Source organism: Danio aesculapii, chromosome 1 (genome assembly GCF_903798145.1).
Source record: "Danio aesculapii chromosome 1, fDanAes4.1, whole genome shotgun sequence".
NCBI lineage: Eukaryota > Metazoa > Chordata > Actinopteri > Cypriniformes > Danionidae > Danio > Danio aesculapii.
This window is the reverse complement of record NC_079435.1, coordinates 25,163,034-25,190,116: the sequence shown is the minus strand read 5'-3', so window position 1 is coordinate 25,190,116 and position 27,083 is coordinate 25,163,034. Positions and strand designations below refer to the sequence as shown.

The 27,083-nt window shown below is 34.2% G+C and overlaps 2 protein-coding genes across 3 annotated transcripts; both read left to right on the top strand.

Moving 5' to 3' along the window:
* Positions 1–4,554: 4,554 nt before the first annotated feature.
* Positions 4,555–6,274, top strand: LOC130241358 (transcription elongation factor A N-terminal and central domain-containing protein). Its single transcript, XM_056473105.1, has one exon. The coding sequence runs from the start codon at positions 4,789–4,791 to the stop codon at positions 5,971–5,973; it is 1,185 nt and encodes a 394-aa protein (XP_056329080.1). The 5' UTR covers positions 4,555–4,788; the 3' UTR covers positions 5,974–6,274.
* A 2,529-nt stretch (positions 6,275–8,803) lies between these two features.
* mmaa (metabolism of cobalamin associated A) lies at positions 8,804–25,102 on the top strand. Of its 2 annotated transcripts, none has more exons than XM_056457821.1 (7): positions 8,804–9,042; positions 12,661–13,083; positions 13,179–13,301; positions 17,817–17,987; positions 18,091–18,176; positions 18,617–18,766; positions 24,551–25,102. In XM_056457821.1, exons 2-7 carry the CDS (start codon positions 12,690–12,692, stop codon positions 24,836–24,838), a joined length of 1,212 nt encoding a protein of 403 aa, XP_056313796.1. In that variant the 5' UTR covers positions 8,804–9,042; positions 12,661–12,689; the 3' UTR covers positions 24,839–25,102. The 2 variants fall into 2 exon arrangements, with proteins under 2 accessions (XP_056313796.1, XP_056313787.1); XM_056457812.1 differs by lacking the exon at positions 8,804–9,042 and adding an exon at positions 9,643–9,801.
* Positions 25,103–27,083: the final 1,981 nt, after the last annotated feature.

The following is a 27,083-nucleotide window of genomic DNA, read 5'->3' as shown; positions in this document are numbered from 1 at the left end:
GCGGTTCATTCCGCTGTGGCGACCCCGGATTAATAAAGGGACTAAGCCGAAAAGAAAATCAATAAATGAATGAAGCTGAAGGAAAATGAGTGAATGAATGAATAAATAAATTTAATAACTAAAGATGGTAATTTAATAATAACTAAAGTATCTAAAAAGACATATTTAACAAGACGAATTTAAATAATGTATTTAATTAAATAATTTATTTGCTTGGTCTATCTCTGTGTTCCTTTTTATGTCAACGCCTCACACTCCTCCCCGGTAGGTGGCGGAAACGCACTAAAGCTGCCAAAGTTTGCCAACCCCGATTGAACAAGAAGAAGAAGAACGACAACAACAACTGTAATGTGTTGATGAAATACATGGCTGTACGCACGGAAAGGATTAAAATAATAGTTAAGGCAGCGGAGAAATACTTGGGCATTAAAGGAATCTCTTGGGAAACAGTGAGAAACACATTAAATGAAGAAGTTCAGCAACAACAATCACAAGCATGGGGTGGAACTGCATAATGGTAATAATTTTACTGCAGTGGAATGCGAGGAGTTTAATTTCTAATGGTCAGGAATTTAAGAAATATATAGATAATTTAAATGAAAAACCCGATATAGTGTGTGTGCAAGAGTCATGGTTAATATCAAGATTGGACTTTAATATTAAAGGGTACAATGCAGTAAGAATGGATAGGAAAATAGGTAAAGGTGGGGGAATTATTACATTTATACAAAAAGGTATCCAATATAGAGAAGTAAAGAGAGGGAATGAATTAGAATATATTATTGTAGAGATATGGTCAAATGAAGGTAAGGTAAAAATAATAAATTTTTATAACCCATGTAGAATGTTAGAAAGGGAACAGTTGGAGGAGATATGGGAGGATATTAATGGAAAAACAGTCTGGTGTGGAGATTTTAATGCCCACAGTACATTATGGGGAAACAGAAATGACAATAATGGGAGAGTAATTGAAGAATTCATAGAAGAAGAAGAGCTAATTTGCATTAATGACGGGACAGGAACTAGATTGGATATAGCAAGAGGTACAGAATCAGCAATAGACATTACAATAGTTACCAAAGATATTGCAGATAGATGTGAATGGGAAGTATTAAGAGGTAGTACAGTTGGGAGTGATCATTACCCAATCAAAACTCAAATAGGAATAGAATGTGTAAAAGAAATTGAAGTGAGAGAGGAGAAGTGGATTTTAGAAAGAGCAGACTGGGATAAATTTAGGGAAATCAGTGAAGATCGTTTGCAAAAGATTGAGGACAATTTAGATATTGAAAGTATGTGTGTAAGAGTTAGTGGAGGAATAATTGAAGCAGCAAACATGGCAATACCTAAATCTAAACCTAAAATAATTAATAGAATTGTTCCATGGTGGACAAAGGAGTGTAAGAAAGCTATAAAGGAGAGAAATAAAGCATTTAAAAAAATGAAAAGAACACACAACTTTCAAAACCTTATTGAATACAAAAAATCACAGGCAATAGTAAGGAAAACGGTCAAAAAATCAAAGAAAGAATATTGGAGACAATTTTGTGAGTCTATTGGCAGAACAACACCAGTAGAGAGAGTATGGGGAATGATTAAAAAAATGAAAGGAAATGGAAAAGAATATGGATATCCAATGCTGTTGGATGGGCAGAGGGTTATTATTAATAATAAAGAGAAAGCAGAAGTCATAGCAAGGACCTTAGTTAAAGTACACAGCACAGACAATTTAAGCCAGGAGGAGAAAAGAGGTAGGGAGGAAACTTGTAAAAGATATCAGTTTGGTTTAGGAAAAGATGAAGAGGACCAGGTACTAAATATACATTTCTCAGGGACAGAGCTTAATAGGGCATTGAAGAAATTAGGGAAAACAGCTCCAGGAAAAGATGAAATTTGTTACACTATGTTAGAAAATCTAACTGATAAAGGAAAGGAGGTGCTGTTAAGGTTATATAACAAAATATGGGAAGTAGGGGTTATTCCAAAGGAATGGAAGAAGGCAGTAATCATTCCCATTAAAAAGCCTGGGAAAGATCCAAAACAGCCAACCAGTTATAGACCGATAGCCTTGACATCACATATGGGGAAAACGATGGAAAAAATGATTAATGACAGATTAGTTTACTGGGTTGAAACTAAAGGAAAATTAGGAAACTACCAAAGTGGATTTAGGAAAGGTAGAGGGACAATGGATCCAATTATAAGGTTAGAAGATGATATTAAAAAAGCACAAGTAAACAGGGAATCAGTAATAGCCGTATTTTTAGACATAGAGAAAGCTTATGACATGTTGTGGATAGATGGAGTGTTAATCAAACTTGACCAGTTAGGAATTAAGGGACGAATACTGAGATGGGTTAAAGAATTCCTTTCAGAAAGATCTATAATAGTAAAAATAAATGGTACATTTAGTGGATGCTACAGAGTAGAAAATGGTACACCACAAGGAAGCATCATTAGCCCTTTTTTGTTTTCTGTAATGTTTGATGGGATCTTTAAGGAGATAGAAAATAATACAGGGGTTGCATTATTTGCAGATGATGGTGCGATTTGGAAAAGAGGGAGAAACGTAACTTTTATAATAAAGAAAATGCAACAGATATTAAATTCAGTGCAGGATTGGACAGTTAAGTGGGGATTTCGAATATCTCAAGAAAAAACAAAAGTAATGCTATTTACCAAAAAGACAACAAGAGGGGAATTAAAATTAAGATTGGGGGATAAAGAGTTGGAGAATGTTGAATCATTTAAATATCTGGGACTGTGGTTTGATAGGAGACTCACATGGAACACACATATTAGGAAAATGATTGATAAATGTAAGAGAGTGTTAAATGTGATGAGGTGCCTATGTGGTGTTGACTGGGGTGCTAGTAGAACGGCATTAAAAACAATTTATACAGGGTTGATAAGATCAGTGATTGACTATGGGTGTATGGTGTATGGATCAGCGGCTAATACAACATTAAAACAGTTAGATAAAATCCAAAATCAAGCACTAAGAGTATGCTGTGGAGCCATGAAAACCACACCAGTAGCAGCATTACAAGTTGAGATGGGAGAGATGCCTTTACACCTTAGAAGGGATCAACTGGCAGTAGTATACTGGGCAAACTTGAAAGGTCATAATGATAATCACATAACACAAACAGTTCTAATGCAATGTCAAGAACGAGAGAAACAGGATGTTAAAGGTTATGGATGGATTATACGAAATAAAATAAATGACATGGAAATAGATACACTAACAGTTTCGCCCACTGTAGTATTTCCAGTAGTTCCCACATGGCTGCTTGGAGATTTGGAAGTTGATTTTGAAATACTGAAAGAAAAACAAGAAAGTGAGATCGACAGTAAACGAGTAGAAAATTATATAAAGGAAAAATACAATGAGACAACTGAAATATACACAGATGCATCAAGAATTGGACAAAGGGTAGGAGTGTCATACACTATTCCAAAGTTAAAGATTGAGGCTGCAAAAAGAATTAATAATAATTTAGCAGTGTATACAGCAGAATTGGTAGCGATATGGTTGGCTCTAAAGTGGGTTGAGGATAATAAACCAATTAAAGTAGTCATTGCGTCTGATTCAAGTTCAGCACTTATTAGTATAAAAAATTTAGTATCAGAGTCACGGCAGGACATCATTTATGAAATAGTGCAGATGGGAAATAATCTCATAAAATCAGGAGTCATCATTTCATTGTTGTGGGTACCAGCACACATAGGGGTCAGTGGGAATGAGATGGCAGACAAATTGGCAAAACAGGCAGCACAGCAAACTACAATAGACATTAACATCAAATACAGCAAGTCAGAAATCAAAAGTATTGTTAAAACTAAAGTATTGGGAAAATGGCAACAGATATGGAAAAATGGGAGTACAGGACGTCAATATTACAACATACAGAACAAAGTTGGAAAAGGTAGGGAAACAAGGAAAAGCAAACAGGAAGAAGACAAGTTCACAAGAATGAGATTTAATCACACAGCACTCAATAGTACATTACACATGATCAATAAACATGCAGATGGGATGTGTGAATGTAATAACAACCAGGAGACTGTAGAACATGTATTGATGCAATGCCCAATTTACCACACAGAAAGAAATATATTGTTCACACAGTTACAGGAAAAACAAGTGGAACCTAAAATAGAGAATATCTTAAAGTTGAGCACGGGGGATATATGTTTTAGATACGTGTATAACTTTTTGAAAGACACAGGGTTAGGTAATAGAATATAAATGTACTTATGATCAAGGAAATGGGTATTTTTAGGAAGGAATTTGTATTAATTTTTTTTGGGTGGGGTTTTTTTTTTGTGTAAATTTTGAAAAAATTTTGTATTTATTGTTGTTTTTTGTTTTTTTTTTGGAATGAGCTTTTCTTTTGTGCCGCTTTGTTACACTATAAGGAATGCATAATTTAGCCAACTCCTGATTCACACTCCAATCCAGATGGTGGCGGTAATGCTCCAAAAAGCTGGTTGCCAACCGCCAAACAACACACAAGAAGAAGAAGAAGAAGAAGAAGAAGAAGAATACATGGCTGTAGCAGTAGCGCCTTTGTAAAAAAAATTCAACTGCTTAGTTAATCAAGATACGTGTTTGTTTAGATGGAAGACTTGCGTTTATCTGCAATTTGGATAGCGGTCATTTGTTATTACGCTAACAAACTAACCTAACGCTTCGGAATCTTCAAGAACAGTGTTTTTTCCAGGTGTACCCCTGAATTTCCCTGGATTAAATTGTCTTGCTTTCCTGTTAATTTCGAAGACGCCATGCATACTAGAGAGATCATATATTATGCTACACAAATCGAAAGGTTACACAAGGATGGCAGATATGAAGATGTTGTATCATTACTGACCGAACTCGACAACACTTCTATCGCCTTAGAGCAGATTCAGACAACGGATATTGTAAAGGTCCTTTACAGGCTGCTTAAGTCCTGTCCTGCTGTGAGTGCTAAAACAAAAGCAAAGAGCTTGCTGACAAAATGGAAGAAGTTGTACAATTTGTCACATGCAACGTTACTGAAAAATAGTGACAAAAACACACGGGAGGACATGGAATTAGAGACCCATAACATGTCTAAGGTTGAGTTACCATTAGAATTTCCATTTATAATTAATGGATCTCAACCCTTAAATGAAAAAGGGAACGAGAATAAAGCATGTAACACAAAGCAGCTTGACATAACAAAGGATGCAAACCAGGGGAAATGTAATATTGTATGCTTTAATGCATCTCCTAAAAAACTTTGTATAGCAACTGACTCTGCAGAATCTCTCCAGCCACAGCTTGAGCAAGAGAGACGCACTCCAGCCGTGGAATCATATAGATCTGATACAGAGGAAGATGCTCAAACCTCAGTTCCTCAAAACACAAATCAGCACAGAACTAACTGTGACTCTACAGCACTGAGATCCAAATGTGTCCATCTGATCCTTCAGGCTCTTGGCTCAAATCAACAAACTGACCCACATTATATAAACAAGCACAAAGCTCTTGCTCAGAACATTGAGATGCATGTTCATGCTCTTCATGGACGAAACCAGCATAAGTACAAGTTTCATATTAGGAGCAAGGTTGCCAACTTAAAGAACCCTAACAACCCCCACCTATGCCAGGGCCTTATTTCAGGGCAACTGACTCCAGATGCATTCGCCCAGATGTCAGTGGAGGAAATGGCAGGTGAGAAACTTCGACAGCTCAGAGAAACGTACACCGCTTTGGCCATCAGTGAGCATCAGTTACCAGAAACAGTTGAAGGCACACCTACCAATAAAGTTCGCTGCAGGCAATGTGGCGGTATGGATTGCAAGGTGACTCAAATCTCACGAGGGACGCTTTTCTTGCCATCCTGGGTGCAGAGTGGCAGTGCGGATAATGATTCTATGACTTTTATGACCTGCGCTAATTGTGGAGAACAGTGGTACCACAGTAATTGGGTTTGCCTTTGAGCAAGTGCGTATAGATAGCATCATTGTTCTGTATTATTTGATCTGTACTATTGAAGTTTTGTGTTCACAATTATGTAAAGATTGTCAGTTATGTGGCCTTCAATTTGCTGCAGTGCAGATTCAGGCCTGTTTTTGAAGAGATAAATGCACCATAATAATAACTATAATCTCTTTGTCTAAACACTGGTTTTAGGTATTAAAGTTTAACAATTAATAAGTGAATTCATGTCTATTTTAATCTAAGTATCAGTATGGCTAGACACATTATTTTATGTAGACTTTTTAGATCTGTTTTATTTTTCCTCCAAAAAACTTAAATATATTAAAAATAAACTATACATAGGTATTTAAACTAAAATATATTTAGATACTTTATAGTTAGTTAGATCTAACTAACTGTTAAGTCTGTAAATATGGAAACGAATAACTTGATAAAGTGCTTTAAACATAAATCTATTATTTATTATTAGAAATGTAATAATAAAGTAAAATAATTTCATTATCAATATATAAGCACTTCTTTTCTCTATAGTTCCAGAAAATTCAAAGTAATAATATGGTAAAATGGTAAATGTAATAATGTGGCTATTTTGCTAATATATATATATATTAGCAAAATAGCCATATAGTGACTGGTTTATAAACTTTCAAGCACACTGGAATGATAAAATCGCAAATGTTTAACTTAAGTGAAATTTGTTTTCAATTTATTGTTTTTTACCTTAAACTCTTCTTACATCAAATTGTTTTGTACTTTACACATCAGCCGATTGTCTGTTGTTGTTTTTTTTTTTTTTACTAAAACAAGTTTCCCACACTTTTAGAAAGTACTTAAAAACAAACATAAGTCCTTAAGGTTTGTGAATTATTACATTTGTAATAAAATTTGATTATGCTGATATTTCAACAATGTACTGTCCTGCTTGAAACAAAATGAAAAAAGAGAAATTCTTAATCCACTATAATGTTAAATTTAAACTATGACAAATAATGCACGTTTTAGCAAAATCTCAGAATCTGCATTTGAAGATTACCAGTAGTGAATTCAACAAATTTTATTAAAGTTCTTTGAACGTAGCTGTTTAAAAACTTTTTTATTTCAAAATTTTTTTTTAAATGACATTTTAAAAAATCATGATCATTATGCACACATTTTTATTGTGAAAATTAAGTATAAATGAAATTTTTAGTACAGTAGGAACTTTCACGGGACTACACATGCTGGCAGCAATTTTAAAAGTCATTGAAAGTCATTGAATCTGGTTAATGAAAGAGTGGGAACCCTGTATTACTGTGATGTTCTGTTATGGCAGTGATCACAGTCTTAAACATGAACATGTTACTTTCAGATCACACACATAAAGGAAACAGCTCAAATGTGATCTTGTATCTAAGCTTAGCAAATGAGATGGAAAGTGTGCCACATCCAGAAAGCATGTCAAGTCTGATTTCTTTGAGTAATAATAATAATAAAACATCTTAGGAGCTCAGTTCTCTTACTAATCAGTTGTTACTTTGAGTTGTTTTGTTGTTTATGCATCTGTATTTGTAATGAAATTACATGACTGTATGTGTTTTATAGAGGTTGTGTTGCTAATATGTAACGTTTTATGAATTACAGATGTAACCATCAAATAGAGTGATGGAATTCAGCTGATATATATAAAAAACGTCTATTTTTTGTTTGTTTTGACTTTGCGGTGTGTGTTTCTCTGAAAAGTTGGTCATAGGCCCACACGGAATCTGCACGCGCAGAATTCCGCAGATTTTTAGCCTAAGATTAATTCTGTTTATTTACTTGTGTAAATGTGTGTAAATCTATATTTATTCAGTTTTAAATTAATTTCAGTAATATAATTGATTAATATGAAAATGTTCATCTGATTTATGTACAATGCTGTTTGTAAATGAATGTTTTCTGTCTTTCAGTAGACATATTATATGAGAGACTTGCTTTGTTTACCAAATAAAGTGAATCTAATTGGATTTGCATTTTAAACATTAAATAAAAGTTCAAAAGATATATTTTTATTTCACATATTAAGGTTTTAGTTATGATACTCCCAAAATAATTTCGCAGAAATCCGCAGATTTTTACCAAAATTCTCAGCAGAAATACCAAAAAATGTCCGCAGATTCCATCTGGCCCTAGAAATGTTAGTCAGTTCAGAGTGATTAGGCTTTTTATTTTAAATTCAGATTACGTTATCATGCAGCTGTACAGATGATTTAATTTCCAATGTTTATTTGGTTTATTTAAAATTGGCAGGATTTACCTTCCATACTATGAGTGCACACTCTACTTGAAATGTGGAGATATTCCATGTCCTATTATTTCAAGGTATAAACCCTTTCAGAATTGAAATTCCATTCATGAATTTTTAGTATGATTAGTCACCATTTAAATAAGAGCTCCAATTGTGTAAAACATGACAAAGTATAACACATAAATATAGTTTGTTAGGCAGATCATTCAAAAATATATAAATATACTGGAAAAACATCCTTGGCACGAACTCTGACATAGCACCAAATCCCCCATCCCCCAGTTTCTTGTAGTTTGAGCAGATGTCTGTTAAAATAAATAGTTTTAGAGATCTACAATGTAAAAGTAAAACTTTATTAGCATTTTATCTAATTATTAAAGCCATAACTAAGACAATATGATATATAATAATAAAATAAAAAAGCTAATTAAATACCTAAAACCATTACACTACTTAATAAACAAAACAAAGCAGCCGAAATCATTCAGTGTCACATCCATGGTGTCTGTGTTTACTAATAGTCTCTCCATTTTAATGTCTCTATGGAGAACATCCTCGTGCCTCAATGACCTGTACCATCACATGCCGTGCAAACACGTCACCTGAGATGCCCCCATAGCTCCCCAAAAAGTCGAAGAGACTCTGGCACGGCAAGAGGCGCTGCAAGATTATAATATAATGTGTCGAAGAGGTCCTCCCAGTCCAACAACTCGATGATGTTGGGTGAGCTGGGACCCTCCTTCACCACCCGGTCTCTTCTAGCATCCTCTCCACTAACAAGACGGCTATCATCAAGCTGGAGGTGATTCTTTTGATGAGGCGATTTTCTTTATAGTTGCATTTCATTTCACAACCTCTTGAGGGCGTCAACATCACGTTATCTAAACAGGACCGACAGTGACAATCTAAAACTTCCCATTTATTTTGTATTTATTTCTGTTTACTCGAAAAATAAATAGAATTAAATTAGTTTTGTAGTTATTAATCACAAATTAATCATTATAATCAAGCTGTGTGTAAATAAATCTAACTCCTTTTTAAATCTATGTTTCAAAGGTTTTTACAAAAAGATTTGAACCACAGATTTTTTCCATTTGTTATAGTTTTTGATAAGTTAAAATAGAATACAACTTAATCAGTTATTTTACATATTTTAATACGTACAGAATTTGTCAAAATAAGAATGCTTCATTTTAACATAAGTACATCTATTGAATTGAATGATTATGGAACTTAAGCAATCAGAACTGAGGGTCTGACCAAAAACATAGAAGCCAAGAGCATCTTTATTTATTAAGAATGTTTAAAAAATAGGGTAGGTAATTTTCTCATTTGCGACAAGGGACTTTAATTTTGGAGAGAGAAAACTTTTATTTTTAAAAACATTGTCGTTCGTTGCTTACACGACCTCAGCAGCAGCAGCGCTGGTGTCACGGCTAATGTGGAGAAACCACATGAGATACATGACTAAAGATTTCTCATATTCAGCAATATGGCTAAATGAAAATAGAACCTGGAGTGTAGATGGGGTTAAGGTTAAGATACGGTGTCAGAAAACTTGGTGAGGTTTGACTGATATTGTTTTTATTCCATATTGTCTGTCACTTTATTTGTCTAAACACGTTGTCATTTCTGCAATGTTTACATGTTATGAACTGATGTAATCGATTTAGTTAATAACAGAGATCAGCTGTTACCTTATTATTTACCACCATAATATTCTTTTTTAATGGCGTAAAATCATAATGAACTAAAGGTATTTCCTCATTGTTATAAACTAACTGAACCTGCAATTCTGAAATGTAACTTTAGTTTGTTACCGCTGGCAAGTTATGTTAGTAAATATATATATATATATGGTTAATAAATATAAGCAAAGCAAATATGGTAACTTTTAAGTCCCCAAAGCAGCCTAATTTTAGCAGCCTAACAAATATCCATTTATTGTTTTTTGTGTAAAATTTACAGCATAGGCCTTCCATTAACTTCAAACATTTGTTCTCAAACTAGAGACATTTTAACCTACAACCGTGTAATTTATGTCATACGTTTTGTCTGATTATTGTTAGAATATAAAAATTATGATGACTTTGTATAACAAAATGGATTTTGGGATTATTATTATTTTCTCTCTCAAATAGTCAGTTAAATATTGATTTTCAAAAGCCTTAATGTGTTTTTTTTTACCTTTGCCATTTCAAATGGCCACAAGTGTGTGAAGTGTGTGTTTATTTATATGCTCATTTGTACCCGAGGCTCTTAACCTTTATGGGTAGGGCCAGACGGAATCTGCAGACGTTTTTTGCTATTTCTGCAGAGAATTTTAGGTAAAAATCTGCAAATTTCTGCAGAATTATTTTGAGTGTATCATAGCTAAAATCTTAATATGTGAAATAAAAAGTAATATCTTTTTAACATTTATTTAATGTTTACAAAGCAAATCCAATTAGATCCACTTTATTAGGTGAACAAAGCAAGTCTCTCATATAATAGATCTACTAAAAGACAGAAAATATTACTGTACAAACCGCATTGTACATAAATCAAATGAGCATTTTCACATTAGTCAATAACATTACTGTAATTATTTTAAAAACTGAATAAATATAGATTTACACACATTTACTCAAGCAAATAAACAGAATTAATGATCGGCTAAAAATCTTCGGAATTCTGTGCGCGCAGGTTCCGTGTGGGCCTATGGGCTGTTGGGGATGCTTTCATCCATTCTGGGGTGATTTTGTATCTTAATTTGACTGTAACTTTTTTGTGTTTCAGCTAGCAGAATGATTTTTGGTGACATTATGGTGACATTATTTTGACACATATTTTGAAAATGCTTAAAATGTTTTTTTTTTAAACCTCAACAACACACTCTGAGTAAATTTACTACCCTTTTGTTATGTTCAAGATGAAAAGATCCACTGAATTAATCTGCTGTTTAAATGCATCAGATAATTTTTTAAAATAGTTTTTGCATAAATCTGTTAATTAACCTCAATCCTGTTCAAAAGTACTAAATTGCTTAGAAAATTACACGGTTTTAACTCTTTAATTGTCAAAATCATAAATTATGTCACTGATTTGGTAAAAAAAAAAAAAAACACACAACATGACATTTTATGTATATAAAAAGTAATTGTGGACTGGATTTTTTAACCTTTCATCAAAGTCTTGGACATGTGAAACAACATTGCCTTCGATGCATTGTTTTTGATTAATTTTCACTTTTTTCACTAATTTGCTCTTTTTTTATTACAAATCCATGACACCATATAATCATGCATTTTTGATTGTTGGTGGTTTTTCATGTTGGGAAGAGGTACAATTTGTAATTTTTAATGTTGATCATCCGATGGTACCATTAACCCTTTAGATAGGCCTGTGCAAAAAAAGCTTTGTTTCTGGATTTTATATGAAGTATAACAGCAAATTAAAGTGCGCGTATGTGTGTGAGTGTGTGAGAATGACCTTTACGCAGTTACCTTGATGTGTCTGAGAAAATCAAAATATGCATCTCAGCTCTCAGAACTACATGGAGTAAACAAAAACAAAGACTGTGTATTTATGCACCATCAAATGTGGTTATAATGGAAATCAACAAAGCCAATGCTGCTTTTAATCTTTCACATGTCCAAGACTATGATAAAAGGTAAAAAAATCCAGTCCACAATTGCTTCTTATATTGAAAATATGTCATTTTGTGTGTTTTTAAACCAAATCAGTGACATTTTTTATGAATTTTGCCAATTAAAGAGTTAAAATCCTGTAATTTTCTAATTAATTTAGTAGTTTTAATCAGGCTGATTAACATATTTATGTTAAAAAAATTTATCTGATGCATTTTTAAAGCAGTTTAATTCAGTGGATGTTTTCATCCAGAACATAACAAAAGGGTAGTAAATTTAACAGTGCACAAGGGTTCATTTGTTTTTTAATAATTCACCATTTGTAGACTGATGTATACAGTTCATTGTTAGAAATATCAATAGCATCATTAAGATTCAAAACAAATGACAAGGAAAAAAAAACAAGCTGGAAAAGGATAATGTGCAATAGGCTGTTCTTTAATTTAAGGTATCATTAATAATGTTATTAATAATAGTGCGGTTAATGATAGTTGAAGAATACAGCTGAACTTTATTAGTTATTAGCTAGTTATGAAATAAGAACTGAACATTACCTAAAAGTCCAATTGATTTTGACAAATGGAGCCTTTTTGTAAAGTTTTATTGAAAATATGTGTGAAATATGTATGAATAAAATTAAATGTTACATCTACATGCCTTAGTTGTGTGATGCACTCTACAGGAAACACAACTTTATATGTTATTCATGGAAAGTGCTGTAATATTTTTTTTAAATATGGTTTTCCTAATATATTTTAAATCGACTTTTGCCTTTGCTATTTTTTTTACAGAAGTTCTGCTCAGAACAGAAAAAAGAAAGATGGGTCCATCTAGAGTTTTTCCAATTCTTCACCATGTTGCTGCTGTTTCTCCTATACACAGTACAACGGCATTAAGACATTCCCTTTGTAAGCCTTCTGTAAATCTGCGCTATGCCTCCCTCTGCACCCTCCAACAGACCAGATCTGTTTCAACAGAGACTGCCATAAGCCATCACATTTCAGGCCTGACTGACAGGGAGAAAAGACTACTAACTAAACTTTATGATGGACTTATTGGGGGTCAAAGGGCAGCTCTTGCTGAATCTATAACCCTTGTTGAGACCCAGCATCCGAGGAAGAAGGAGTTAGCCCAGGTTCTGCTTCAAAGAGTGCTGGCCTTCCGTCAGGAGCAGGAGAGACGCAGCGGTGGAAAGCCAGTGGCCTTCAGAGTTGGTCAGTAAGGTGATATGAACAATAGGAGTGAGGTTGCTGCTTGTGTGAATGTCCTCCTCAGTCCTCAAATTGCCTCTCTGTATGTGTGACTTCAGGACTGTCTGGTCCTCCTGGTGCTGGAAAGTCTTCATTTATTGAAGTCATCGGGAAGATGCTGACAGGACAAGGACATAAAGTGTCTGTACTTGCTGTGGATCCATCTTCTTGCACAACTGGAGGTGAACACATTCAAAATGTCATCTAAATAGGATGATGTCGGTCTTGTTTTAGTACTTGATGTTAAACCGTTATATTTATGTGATATAGAGAATTTAAAAAAGAACAGCAATTATTGTTTAGAAATAGAAATCTGTAAATGTGACCCTTGACCACAAAACCAAACCAAAGTCATAAATCTCTTTTTTTTATGAAATCGAGATTTATACATCGTCCTAAAAAAATTTGCTTTCTAATGATGAATTGTTTGTTAGGATAGGGGGAAAAAGTGAAAATCTGAAGGTTTGAAAAATGTAACTATTGAGACCTTTTAAATTTTGTCCAATATAGGTTCTTAGCAGTGCATATTGCATAAAAATGTTTTGATATATTTACAGAAGGAAATGTACAAAATGTATTAATGGAACGGAATAAATAAATAATTTTGACCCATACAATGTATTTTCAACTATTGCCAAAAATATATCCGTGAAGTGAAAAGGGTCACAAAATTATAAATGTAGTAGTTTACTCAAAAATAAAAATGACCCTATAATTTACTCACTCTTAAGCCACCTTTGATGTATATGATTTTCTTATTTCAGTCGAACACAGTTGGAGCAGTTTTAAAATCTTATCATGGCTATTCCATGCTGTATAATGTAGTAGTAGTTGTGTAGTGGCCATTTTTAGAGCTTAAAAATCCATCATAAAACAAACCAAACTAAACCAGCCTTAATGCAAATCACTGACTTCGGGTAGCTGTCGAATTTATGTTCTTGGCTGACCTTTGACTCGACTTTTGATGCATGACGTAAGATGCACAATTGATAAATCCTCACTTTTTTTTTGGTTTATTTTGTGCTTTATCAGGTCAATTGCTCTAGCAGTTGCTTTACACAGCGGATGCCCTTCCAGCTGCAACTCAGCAGTACAGTGGTACAGTGCTTCCAATAGGTTTGAAATTTACTTGTGGTGGTAGCCGGATTGAAACAACATTTACCCACGTCACATAAATAGTTATAACTATAACTATATGCGACAAACAAAACATAATTAAATGTTTGACTAATTTAATGGATTATGATACTGTTATACACTGTTTCTTTTCAATGGGTTAAATTAATAAAAGACTGTTGAAATAAAAAACACAAATTTATTTTACGTTTATGCTATTTAGGAGCCATGTGCACCGACTGACTGGTCAAATATGCTTCTCTCTCTTTCAAGTTCAAAGCAAACTTGAAGGCCAAAGCATTTTGATATGTATATAAAATAGCCTATCTAATATAGCCTAATGACATCATCAAACTAATAAAATATACAGCACATGAGAAATAAATAATAGAAAAAGAATTAAAAACAGACAATATCTAAAAAAATTATAACTACAAGATTAAAACATGTAGATTATTTTAAAAAGGCTAATGCGTTGATTAACCATTAGTAATTGTGTACATTTTGCAGCCAGTTTAGACCAGTCATTTTGTCCTCTCCGATTATATAGAATCTATAGTATATATATATATATATATATATATATATATATATATATATATATATATATATATATATATATATATATATATATATATATATATAAAGAGAGAGAGAGAGAGAGAGAGAGTTGTTTAGATTCAAGGATGAATTCTTGAATGTTTCTCTTGCTCTCACGACTGTGTGTGCTGTCAGCTGTGAGGCCATGCAAAAGTGGGCTTAAGTAAAAAGGTAATGCAAAAACACATACAATTAATCACAGCTTTAGAAAGCAAAAGCCGAATCCTGGACATTTTAAGAGGTTTAGAAACCCTGGCCAAATGAATATGTTCAGATACGCAATAGTGTAAAAGGATGATAATAATAGTAAAAAAAACAATTCATTAAATATACTTCATTGGCCGTTAACTTTAAAACAACCTGAGTGGACTGCCCAAGTAAAGTCTATGTGTGGTTAGCACTGGAGTACAACCCTCAGTGCTGGGAAACAGCCAAATACTCTCCCATTCACAAACTATAGCCAATTTAGTTGATAAAATTCACCCATACCACCTGGTTTTGGACTGTGAGGGAAACCGAAGCACCGGGAGGTAACCCATCCAGACTTGGGAAGAACATGCAAACTCCACACAGAAAGGCCTCCTGGTCTAGCTGGGACTCGAAAATCGAAAAATTTTATTTACTCTTTCCTTTCTATCTGCTCAATCCAAGCTGTCCATTCTTCTCTGACCACAGGCAACAACAAGGCATTTTCCTTTATCCTCATTCTTAAGTCGCGGTCGCAGTGCACTATATGCCCCATACATTTTAATTCTTACACATGTGAATGTGGCAGCATGGAGGCAAGCTTGTGCGACAAGCAGGGGTACTGCTAGCAGTTTTGGGCCCTTTGAATGAATAATTAAATGTTGGGACCCCTGCTAGTACTGTTCTCTGAAGCAGTTCTCTGGGGCCCCCTGTCAACAAGTTTTGAATGTCGCTGCGTTCCAAAGTTCAGGTTTGTTGAACTAAATACTGTGCATTTGCGTGATTTGCAGATGTGTGATGCTGTGCGACCAATAGAAGCCAGTCAAAACATGACCTCTCTGTACAGAAATTTAAATACGGAGCAGTTACTCATTTTATCAGTGTCACATCATCTTGTTTTATTTTATTCATATTACTATTGTTTTATCCCACTTTTTTCAGGATTGCATGCTCACTCACCTGTGATTTCAACTTTAAACTCATAAGAGTTTGTGAAGATTATTTCTAAACTAATTTCGAGAGGATCACGTGCTTATGATTGACCATGGCTTGTCCCGAATTAGCTAACACATGATTCACCAATCAGACGATTCCTAACTTTTTATAAATAACCAGAGTTCTTTCCTCAGTCATCTTGGTCTTGAAGAATCACCTGTTTCATGGGGCGGCACAGCGGCCCAGTGGCTAGCACTGTTGCCTTACAGCAAGAATGTCACTGGTTCAAGTCCGTACCAGGCCAATCCATGTTTCAGTGTGGAGTTTACATGTTCTCTTTATGCTTGAGTGGGTTTCCCCTAGGTCCCCTGGTTTCCTCCCACCATCCAAAGACATGTAACTTAAGTTAATTGACTAATCCAACTTGGCACCAAAGATGTGCTCCTAGTCAGCAATATATCTCTTCATAGCAATTCCTATTTGGGTATTAGCTATAAACAGTAGGGGAGTTCTCGAGAACTACACGAGCTTAAACTCCCCATTCGCCCTGCAAACGGGAGGGAGCCCCGGGCTCGAGGATCTTATGAGCTCTCTGTGAGGTTTATCGTTATTAAAGCAGAAGACCTGATTGATGGTTTGCGCCTTCATTGCTCATCATTGTGCACAAGAAGGAGCATTAACTGCTTCATTCCAGATGCCATTTAGGTATAATGATATTGTGTAGTCTTATAATGTGTGCATATGACGAAGCCGATGACATTATGCAAGATTATGAAGTCGCTTTGAATGCATGCACGGCTGTGCACTTTTTCCGCTCTCACATTTGCATGTCACGACCACGTGCGCTCTATGTACATTATAAATAAAGCCAGGCCACACTTTTGTTACTATCCTCTGCAAGTAATCTGTCCTGATGTCTTCATTTATTCAGTGCTTCACCTGAAATGTGATACCTGAAATTAGATGATAATACCAATTTATAAAAATATATTTCAAATTAATTAAACCTATTAAAGGCAGGGACTACGCTGAAGAAAGCGAAAATGAAAGTTATAAACTTTTTTTTTAGCAATGTATAATATATTTTTCAGGGTGGAATGTTAAAGCGTATTAGGCTGCTCAATTTAACTGGACTTAATATTTTCACATTTCGAATTGTTGACTGACTAGTAGTTTATTTATCGAGTGGAAGAAAGAGTCACTAAATGACAGAGAAAATTTCATTCTCTGGACACAAGAGAACTAACCGAGTTAGTGCTGTCATCTAGTGGCGGTGTGTGGATCTGTCCCGACATTGAGGTACAATTATAAACCTATTAAATATTACTTATGTCACTATTTAACTGGTAAACATTTAAACTGATAATACAAACAAAAAAACAAACAAACAAACAAATATTAATATAAAGAATATTTATATATTTTTAGAATTATTGTTTGTATTATTATTATATAAACACACACCGATATATATATCGGTATATATTTTTTTTCAAACACAGATATATATATAGATTTTATTTATTTATTTTATTTGGGGGGGGGGTAGCAGAGGTATGCGGGGTCTCGTTTTCCTTCTTTTTTGTCCTCGGCTGATCACATGCCTGTGTGAGTTCTTGAAACAGATTTCAAATGACCATTTTGACACTAAATACACCACCATGTGCATGTGAATGGCTGAAAAAAGCAGTCGAACAGGTGTACCTATACCTAATATAGTGGCTTGCAAGTGTTTATGTGTATACATATATATATATATATATATATATAAGAAGTCACTCATTTACAAATGACTTCTGTAAATATAATCTTGACATTTAATAGTTCAACTTATTATAAGTAGGTTACTTTGAATGCAGGTTCACTGATGGGAGACAAAACACGGATGACGGAGCTTTCCAGAGACATGAACGCTTACATCCGACCTTCTCCCACATCTGGAACCCTTGGTGGTGTGACGAGAACGACCAACGAAGCCATCGTCCTTTGTGAGGGAGCAGGCTATGACATTGTTTTAGTGGAAACAGTAGGTAGGGCTTTGTTCTAGATTTTGTTAAATCGTATCTTTAGTTTTGATAAACGACGTTCTGTGTATGCAATGTATGAGTCTCCGACGTCTAAATCTCTACACAGGTGTTGGTCAGTCTGAGTTTGCTGTGGCTGACATGGTGGATATGTTTGTTCTTCTGATTCCACCAGCAGGGGGCGATGAACTACAGGTATACACATTTACTTGATCTGTTGTCATAGGGCAGCTGCTCTTAGCATGGGGACCGGTGCCCACTAGGAGCCTCTGCAAACTTCTAAAGCGGCTTCAAGATTACTTCAGATGAAATGTAGTTTAAATGTGAATTTTAAAAGTGATTCATAGACCTAGAAGTGTCTTGGACATTATATAAAAATCTATAACACTCAGGAATTTTAGAATAAATACACATTTCATTAGTTATTCACAACACTGCATTTTATTTGGTGGATATTTTGAGTAAAATATAATTGTTATAAAATATTAACTGGAAATTGTACTAAAAATAATAATACCTCAGAGTCAAATAAGTTGATAATGTCTGCCATAGAGCTGAATCTGAGTCTTATATTGTCAAGATCATCATTTTTAAAGAGTCTTGCTGACAATGAAATGAATGATATTTTCAAAAAGGGAATCAAAAGAGGAATTATTGAGATGGCTGACTTGGTGGTGGTTACAAAATCAGATGGTGAATTGGTTGTTCCAGCGCGGAAGATACAAGCAGAATACACCAGTGCCCTGAAGCTGCTTCGAAAGAAGTCCAAAGTCTGGAAACCAAAGGTATGTGACTTTATAATTCATTCATTTATTTTCTTTTCGGCTTAGTCCCTTTATTAATCCGGAGTCGCCACAGCGAAATGAACCGCCAACTTATCAAGCACGTTTTACTCAACGAATGCCCTTCCAGCCACAAGGCCACAACCCATCTCTGGGAAACATCCACACACACTCATTCACACTTATACACTACGGACAATTTAGCCTACCCAATTCACCTGTACTACATGTCTTTGGACTGTGGGGGAAACCGGAGCAGCCAGAGGAAACCCACGCATACACAGGGAGAACACGCAAACTCCACACAGAAACGCCAACTGACCCAGCCGAGGCTCGAACCAGCGACCTTCTTGCTGTCAGGCAACAACACTACCTACTGTGCCACTGCGTCGCCCTGACATTATAAACATGCTTTAAATTCAAATGATGTACATAAGGTACCAGAAAACACACGGAATTAATTGCACACATTTTGTAGTGAACTATAATATTACCATCAGATCTATTTCTTTAAATATTAATCCATTAAAGAATCATTAAAGACTTGCTAATTTTATTGCTGAACATACAGCAAGCAGATTTTGGTAGATTCTCTCTCTCTAATATATACATACAGCCGTCCCTCGCCGTAACGCGGTTCACCCTTTCACTCTCGCATTTTCACAAATTTTTTTTCCGCAATTTGACATGCTTTTTTACAGCGCATTGCGTTCTGCGTCCTGATTAGCGCGTTGTGTTCTGCGTCCTCGCTGTAGACCATTGGTAATTCATCTCCCCGATGTCGTGTCTCCTGTAAAGTACAGAATGCGTTCAAATAAATACATTAATCTTTGATCGCTAGCAAAAGGCAGAGGAAAATGCTAACCATTATACAAAAAGTTGGACTTCTGGACATACTAAAAGATGATAGAAGTTACGTGAGTGTTTAAACAACAGAGGAAAGTGTGAAAATGTTAATGCCTATCAGAGAAAATAGTGTAGTGAGGGGTTTTACAGACTTAAAACATCTATAATAATTGTAAAAAACAATAAAGTGGACTATTTCACAGATTTCACCTATTACGGGCTATTTTTAGAACGTATGTCCCGCAATTAACGAGAGACCACTGTATAGGTATTGTTTAAAAGTAAAAAGTGATTGTTTTAAAGTGAAAAGTTTGTGATTTAGAATAGTTACAAAAGATTTATGTCATATTAGAATGTCAAAACATTTTTTCGTTTATTAATTTGATTCATTCAAACTGCTGATTCATTCAGGAATTAAGAAAATGAGAATGAATAGAAATTGAATTTATCTGTTAATTTGTAAATATGTAAATGAACAAGTCTGTTGATTTAATTTATACATTTGTATTTTATTTCATTTAATTTAAGTGTTTAGAGTGCATCAAAGATGTACTTTTGCTCTTAATATTTTTGTTGGCAAGATTAACAAACTCAAGGCAATATTTTGTCTTAAATATATTTACTCTCACATTTGCACTTTATTTTGCAGGGAAAAAATTGCTCTTTACAAAAAGGTCTTGTTTCTCCTATTGTTGGTTATGTGATATTGCTTTATTAGATATCGTGAAACAAAAACCAATACGAGGCATTTTTGCTCCAGTATCATGAATTTAGACTCATACAACAGCATCCTATACACTGTAAAAAAAATAAATTCGTAAAATTTACGGTAAAAAAACGGCAGCTGTGGTTGCCAGTACTTTACCGTTAAAAAACGGTACAAACCGTAAAAGTAATTTCTCGTTTTTACAGTAAACTACCATATTTTATTCATTTATAGAGGTCATATGTCTGCATTTTGAATTACCAACATCTACACATCTTTTGTTACACAGTTAGACACATTAGCAAAGCCATATGCAGGTGGTGATGAGGAAGTTACAAAATGAACCAACGCTCATCACAAACAACTTTTCCCACAAGCAGAAAAGTGTATCAACGTATAGAAGGTGCTCAGAGTCATTCACACAGCTACTAAACACCAGTATGGTAACACGCATAAAATTAAAGTCATGAAATAAACATTGATTATCAACATTAGATGTAACATAAATCTCTAATGTACATAACTGATGGGGAAACAACTAAAAAGACCCGTAGTAATGTCAACAAAAAGCATAAAAAGTGATGTGCCATGCAGGGAATTCTAGGAAAGTCAATTTACAGTTATTCGCTGTATATATTAAGGAAACATACCGTTAAACAGGTTACGGATTTGTACTGTAGCATTTTTACAGTTTTTTCATGGAGTTGAAATCATGGCCATTTTTTACAGTGTAGGCTTCTTCATGCAGTTAGTTGCTCGCTTACATCATGTTTATCACCAACTGTATGAAATGTAAGATCACATTTGAAATGAAAGAAGATCTCCAGATTGCAACAGAGAAATACTGGGAAATCTCTGTAGACTGATGGCATTTCATGCCGTTCAGCCTTATAATCTTAAAATGAAATGTAGAGCCTAGTTTCTCTCAAGGTTTTTATTTCCCTTGACTTTGTCAATTGGTGAAGTTTTTTTTCCTCGCCACTGGTTTGCTTGAATCAGGACTTGTGGAGCTGCGCTTCGGTGGATTTGCTCTACAGTATTTGAACTTTCAGCAGTGAAATTTAAACCACGCTGAACTAAACTAAACTGAACTTCAACTCTGAAATTTGGTCTTTACTAGAACTATGTTAAGCTGCTTTGACACAATCTATATAAATAAACATGAATTGAATTTTAGCTGTTTTCTTTTTCGGCAATTGCCACCCTTTCATATAAGTCTGTTTAAAAAAAACTTTTAATTATTCTTCATTATTTGTTCATAAGAGCCATCCTGTCCTGTAGAGTAGTCTGTATTGTCATTTCCCATCATTCTCTGCTCTGCGTTGTCAAGTCTTTCCTCTTTGTCTTCTCAGTCCCAGTATTACTTCTACCCGCAGGGCACAGAGCCAACATAGGCAGCCTTTTGAATGGCCAAATGCTGCCTCATGCATTTCACTGATTAGAGGCCACCCACATGGATGAGAAGCGCTAAAGCCTTTGTCTCCTCTCAGCAGCATGATTTCTGAGCTCCATCCCTGTACTGGAGGATGCGACGGTCATATTGATTTTTTTTTCGCCCTCCCTAAAGACTTTCCAGTATAAAGGTCTTCTACTAAAACCAAGGATGGAGTGACATGTGTGGGCGAACACTCTTTACATTTCTGCATTCTTGCTGTTCGGATGGAAAGCCACTGCCTGGCTTCATTCTTTTTCTCCCTCAAAACAAGATGCACATAAGATCTTAAAATGCACTCAAAATTACCTTTGCTGCTTGTTCAAAGTACTCATTTAAAATGGTTTGAAACACCACAATTTGTTAGTTTTTTTTTTGGAGGGACAACTTAATTGTTTTATGTACAATCCACTTAAAATTATAAAAAAGATTAAGTTAACTTTGTGTTGTGATAACATGGTGGAATTGTGTGGAACCCAGCATTTTTACAGTGTGTTTATATATAAAAGCACATCAAAAAACTATCTTAATTTGCCCAAACATAACATTAATATATATTATATTATATTATATTATATACAACAGTTCTGTCTGGTTCTCGAATCTAATTGGCTGATAGCCGTGCGATATTTGGCCATATCAGAACTTATACAGCCTTTTCACTCTTGTGTATTACTCCACTCACAAAGAGTAACAAGCAGATCAATAAACTCACTACAGTTTGACAAATATTGCTGCTGTTGGACAACATAATGTACTTTTGAGGCGTTTTTAGGTGAGGATGTAGTTGTTTAGATTGCAACTGCAGTTTATTTAAAAGGATGGTGCCTATTTTAAATATTTATAATTTTAGAGATTCAGCATCTCAGCATCCATCAGCCGGTCATCAGTGCTTAATTTGTAAATTGCGAGGTCCCGGAACAGATCAGGGTAACGGATCTGGAATGGGGGGCGGGCGGTTGTGGCGAGATGTTGGATGGCGGAGGGGTGTCGCTGATGAAAGTGAAAAGGGTGGGGAGTCGCGGAAGAAAGTGAACAGTGGACTTGGGAGGAGGGCGGTTGAGGAGGGGGATTGATAAAATGAGGTGCCAGATCAGATTTCAGAGGTTCTGGATTGGGCGTGTTCTGGACAGAGCAAAGAAAGTTAATGTTGTCCATCCACAAGATTGCGACAGAGACCAGATATTAAGCCCTTAGAGGAGAAAAACTCAGCGCAATAACCCTGAGTTACTTTTTGGTTGGCCATCTGTTTCTAATGGGTCTCCTGTTTTCATTACTGCAGACTAGTTCAGTAAAATGAAAGAAGAAATGCCCGCATGTGTTAAGCGTTTTCCTTATCGCAAACACAACAGTAATCTGGTAGTGTTTGTGCTGCTTTGGCTTTTTCAGGGTTAATTATTGTGATCTCCAGATTGCAACAGAGAAATACTGGGAGATCTCTGTAGACAGATGGCATTTCATGCCGTTCAGCCTTATAACCTTAAAATGTGAGCAAAATCAACTGTATTGTCATCACTTTAGACATTACGCTAAATAATCATTCAAATACTAGCTCTAAAGTGATGTTGGTGAAGTAGCAACAGCTTGACCTCAGCTGTAAATGTGAATAAATGGCGAAAAAAGTAGTTCATATAAAAGGGTTTTTAGAATCTTCGTGTTTGATTTTCTTTTTATATACATGATTATGCCGTGGGACTGTTGTATAAACGCAATATCACACTCGTAGCAGTGCGATATGGCTATATATTGGCACTGGTGGGACACTAAGGCAACGCACACCTCCCACCAGTGCCTATATACAGCCATCGCACTGCTACAAATGTAATATTGCACATATATTATATTAAACATTGATAATTATTGATTTATTTCGGAACAGGAATAATATAGTTAATTAACATTAAAATGTAAAAACTAAAAACATTCTTGCTTTTTCACATTAACTGACAATAAAATTGAAATAATAATGAAATGTGTATATAGTCAAATAAAAATGTAATAAACTGCTTCTTAAATTTGAATCATAGTTGTCTAGCATTAAAATGAAAACTTCTTTGTTACTTAACATGAACTGTTTAAAACTGAAATAAAATATTAAAATATGGAGGCTTGCAAAATTAATAAATAAATACGAAATCTTTTACGAGGTTTATCATAAATGCTTTAAATTAAATTATAGTTGCAACTTCAAATGAACTGAGAATAAAACTGCAATAATAATTATGATGAAATAGAGCAATTGTGTTTATGAAATATTATTTAAAATAACTTATATTTAAATATTTTTAAAGCATAATTAATTTCTGGGCTGGCAATGCTGATTTCTAATATAGCCATAAAAATGCAATAAATAGCTCTTTAACGTTTTATAATAGTTTACTAGCGCTAAAATCTAAACGTTAAATCTAAAATTAGCCTGGAAAATTAATAATAACTTAAATAAAAATAAAAAAACATGTAGGCATGTTAAAAAAAAAGTTAATTTCCCTTAAAGGGTTAAAAAATGGCCCTTAAAATATTTTTCTGTAAAAGGGCCATATACAGTAATAATGTAAACAAAAAAAAAACAGTTTTTTATTGTGCCTTAAAATTAACTGAGGAATAAAATGAAATCAAATAATGTAATATATTTAGTGAAATTTCAATAACAACTAAATCACTAAACATTTAAAACAATATTTATTCAATATTATTTAATCTATTAAAAATGTCAGTGATAATAAACCAGCACTGTTTCTGATTGTGGTCTCTAGTCAACAAATTTATATTCATCCTCTTTCTGGCTCTCTTCACATATGGTCAGGTGGTGCGCATATCCTCTCAGACGGGGCAGGGTGTGCCGGAGCTGTGGGAAACCATGCTGCACTTCCGGGAAGAGATGCTGAGCAGCGGGGAGCTCCGAGTCCGACGGCAGACTCAGCAGAAGGTGTGGATGTGGAGTCTGATCCAGGAGAACGCTCTCCGCCACTTCCAGCAGCATCCAGCGGTGCGTGCAGAGCTCCCTGAGCTAGAGAGAAGAGTCACGTGTGGAGAAATCTCACCTGGACTCGCTGCTGACCTGCTGCTCAAAGTTTTCACAGACACACAGTGACGGAGGGCTGCTTCATGGGGAGCTACTGGTTGTTTCAGGGATTACTTGAAAGGAAAAATCATTGCAAGATTGAATCTTACAAATGTTGTTTCACCTGGTTTTAAAAGACTTTAATTACTGGTGATTTGATGATTATGTAAACTAATACTGTCTCAGTGATATCTGGTCCTGTTGATGAAATGAAATGAATAATGTGTGTTGGATTTTTTTGAGCAATATGTACATTTTGACACTTGACAATAAAATAAAATTTTCTTCTGATTATTTTTTTTCATTTCTTGATATTTTGTTGCTTACTATCATCAACAGCGATCTGATTAAAAAAATTGTTTTAAAGAATGTTTATTAGCATGAAAATTAGCATGAATAATTCTATTCTTTTGTTTTTTAATCGATATCGTTCTAGAAATATATTAAAAAATTTTGTATTAAACATTTTCTATAAAAAAAACATTGAAGGTTTTCAGGTTTTTCCTAATAAATCAAAATTTACTCTGAGAAAAAAATTTACTCTGCCATTTTGTGAAAAATACATTTTGTACTGTTGAGAATTACATTAAAAATGTCAAAAAACCACCATAATATTTTCCACTATATTACATATATCACAGCAACCGTAATTCTAGAACATAAAAAAACTAAATAATAAGAATATTTCTTGTTTTAGATGTTTATATTTGTTTTATTAAATATTATCTTAACAAAATTATTATTAGATTTTTGACTGATGCAAACCTTTACTCTATGAAACCATAAAGATAAGCATCAGCTACAGTGTGTGGCTAAAATAGATGTCAATAAAATTTTTAAGCATAAATGTATTTCATTGAATACAAGTGACTACAGCAACATGCAGGCTTGTAGCCAGGGGGGTTTGGGTGGTTTGAAAGACAGACAAAGATGCAGAATTTGTCCCATATATGAACTCATTTGTCTTACTTTATCTTACTTACTTTGTCTTACTTTACTTTTTTATGGTTGCTATGCCACCATAATTGTGAAAATAGCCCATCGAAAAAGGCTTTAAGACCAGGGAGGCATACTCTGTTGACTGTCCCTACTGCTTGATTTCAGCTAACCAGTTTTAACCAGTGCAAAAATTGTTTTTTAGTCCAACATCCAGCTGTGCAAGAAAACACAATCTGACGTAAGTGAGGTCACATAACACTATTTTACAATGCACTTTTATTCTAAATCTTGAACTTTATTCTTGTAACAAAAAATGATCGATAAAAAGGTGTGAAGCACCAAAAGCAGCCCATATTAAAATTAATTTGAAAACTAATTTGGCTGCTGTTGTTATCCATGAATCTTCAAATGTAAAATTGTGAAGTTCTACATTATTATTATTATTATTATGTTTTAATTGTTTATTATTCAAATGGCCAAATTCTGACTGAGGAAAGTTGAATGTGCTGGCCAATTTATTATTCATTGCCAAATAAATGACGATAGGCTCCAGTTTTTATTTTAAAACTTTAACAGATTCCTATTTTTTTCTAATGATATAAGATGTGATAAATTTGTAACAAAAATAAGTATTTATTCATATTTATTAATTTTAAATCTTTAGCAAATATTTTTGGTACATCAAAAAGTGTTTTCGACCAGCTAATCCAGCTAAAAATAGAGTTTAAAATGTTACTAAAATACAGTATTTAAATCTCATAATTAAATAGAAAATGATGCTTATAACTGCAAAAAGGTCCACTTTTTGAGAAAGAAGAACCATCCCTTTCACTAGGCTTCCTACGGCCCTGACGCGTATTTATATCCATGTATTTATATAATTCAATAAATGACCAGGGGCGGATTTAACCAATAAGCAATGTAAGTGGCTGCTTAGGGCCCCAGGAAATCTGGGGGGCCCCAAAAAATATCTAGAAGTATAAATTATACCTATAAACTATATATAACATCGTTTTCTACCATAATTTTAACATAATTAAATATTTAGTATACAAGTATTCAGATATAACATTATTATAATAATATAATGTTATATAATAATAATAATAATAATAATAATAATAGAATAATACAAAATAAAATATCCATCATGGAGCAGTCCAGCAGTCAAATTTATAAAATATATATTTATTATTTTTAGTTGTAAATTAATTTTAAGAAAACTAATAATTTAAAATAGAGATTGCATCGATTAAAAGAAGATCGAATGATATAAAAACAGCAATATTAATACAAATTAAATAAAAGTAGAAAGTTGCATTTCAGGATGTGGGCC

Excerpts from the sequence above, each read along its gene's own strand:
- LOC130241358 (XM_056473105.1), top strand. The coding sequence starts at position 4,789 with ATGCATACTAGAGAGATCATATATTATGCTACACAAATCGAAAGGTTA.
- mmaa (XM_056457812.1), top strand. The coding sequence starts at position 9,765 with ATGGGGTTAAGGTTAAGATACGGTGTCAGAAAACTTG. Across the intron at positions 17,988-18,090 it reads TGTTTTAGTGGAAACAGTAG|GTGTTGGTCAGTCTGAGTTT; the intron begins GTAGGGCTTTGT and ends ATCTCTACACAG. Across the intron at positions 18,767-24,550 it reads CCAAAGTCTGGAAACCAAAG|GTGGTGCGCATATCCTCTCA; the intron begins GTATGTGACTTT and ends ACATATGGTCAG.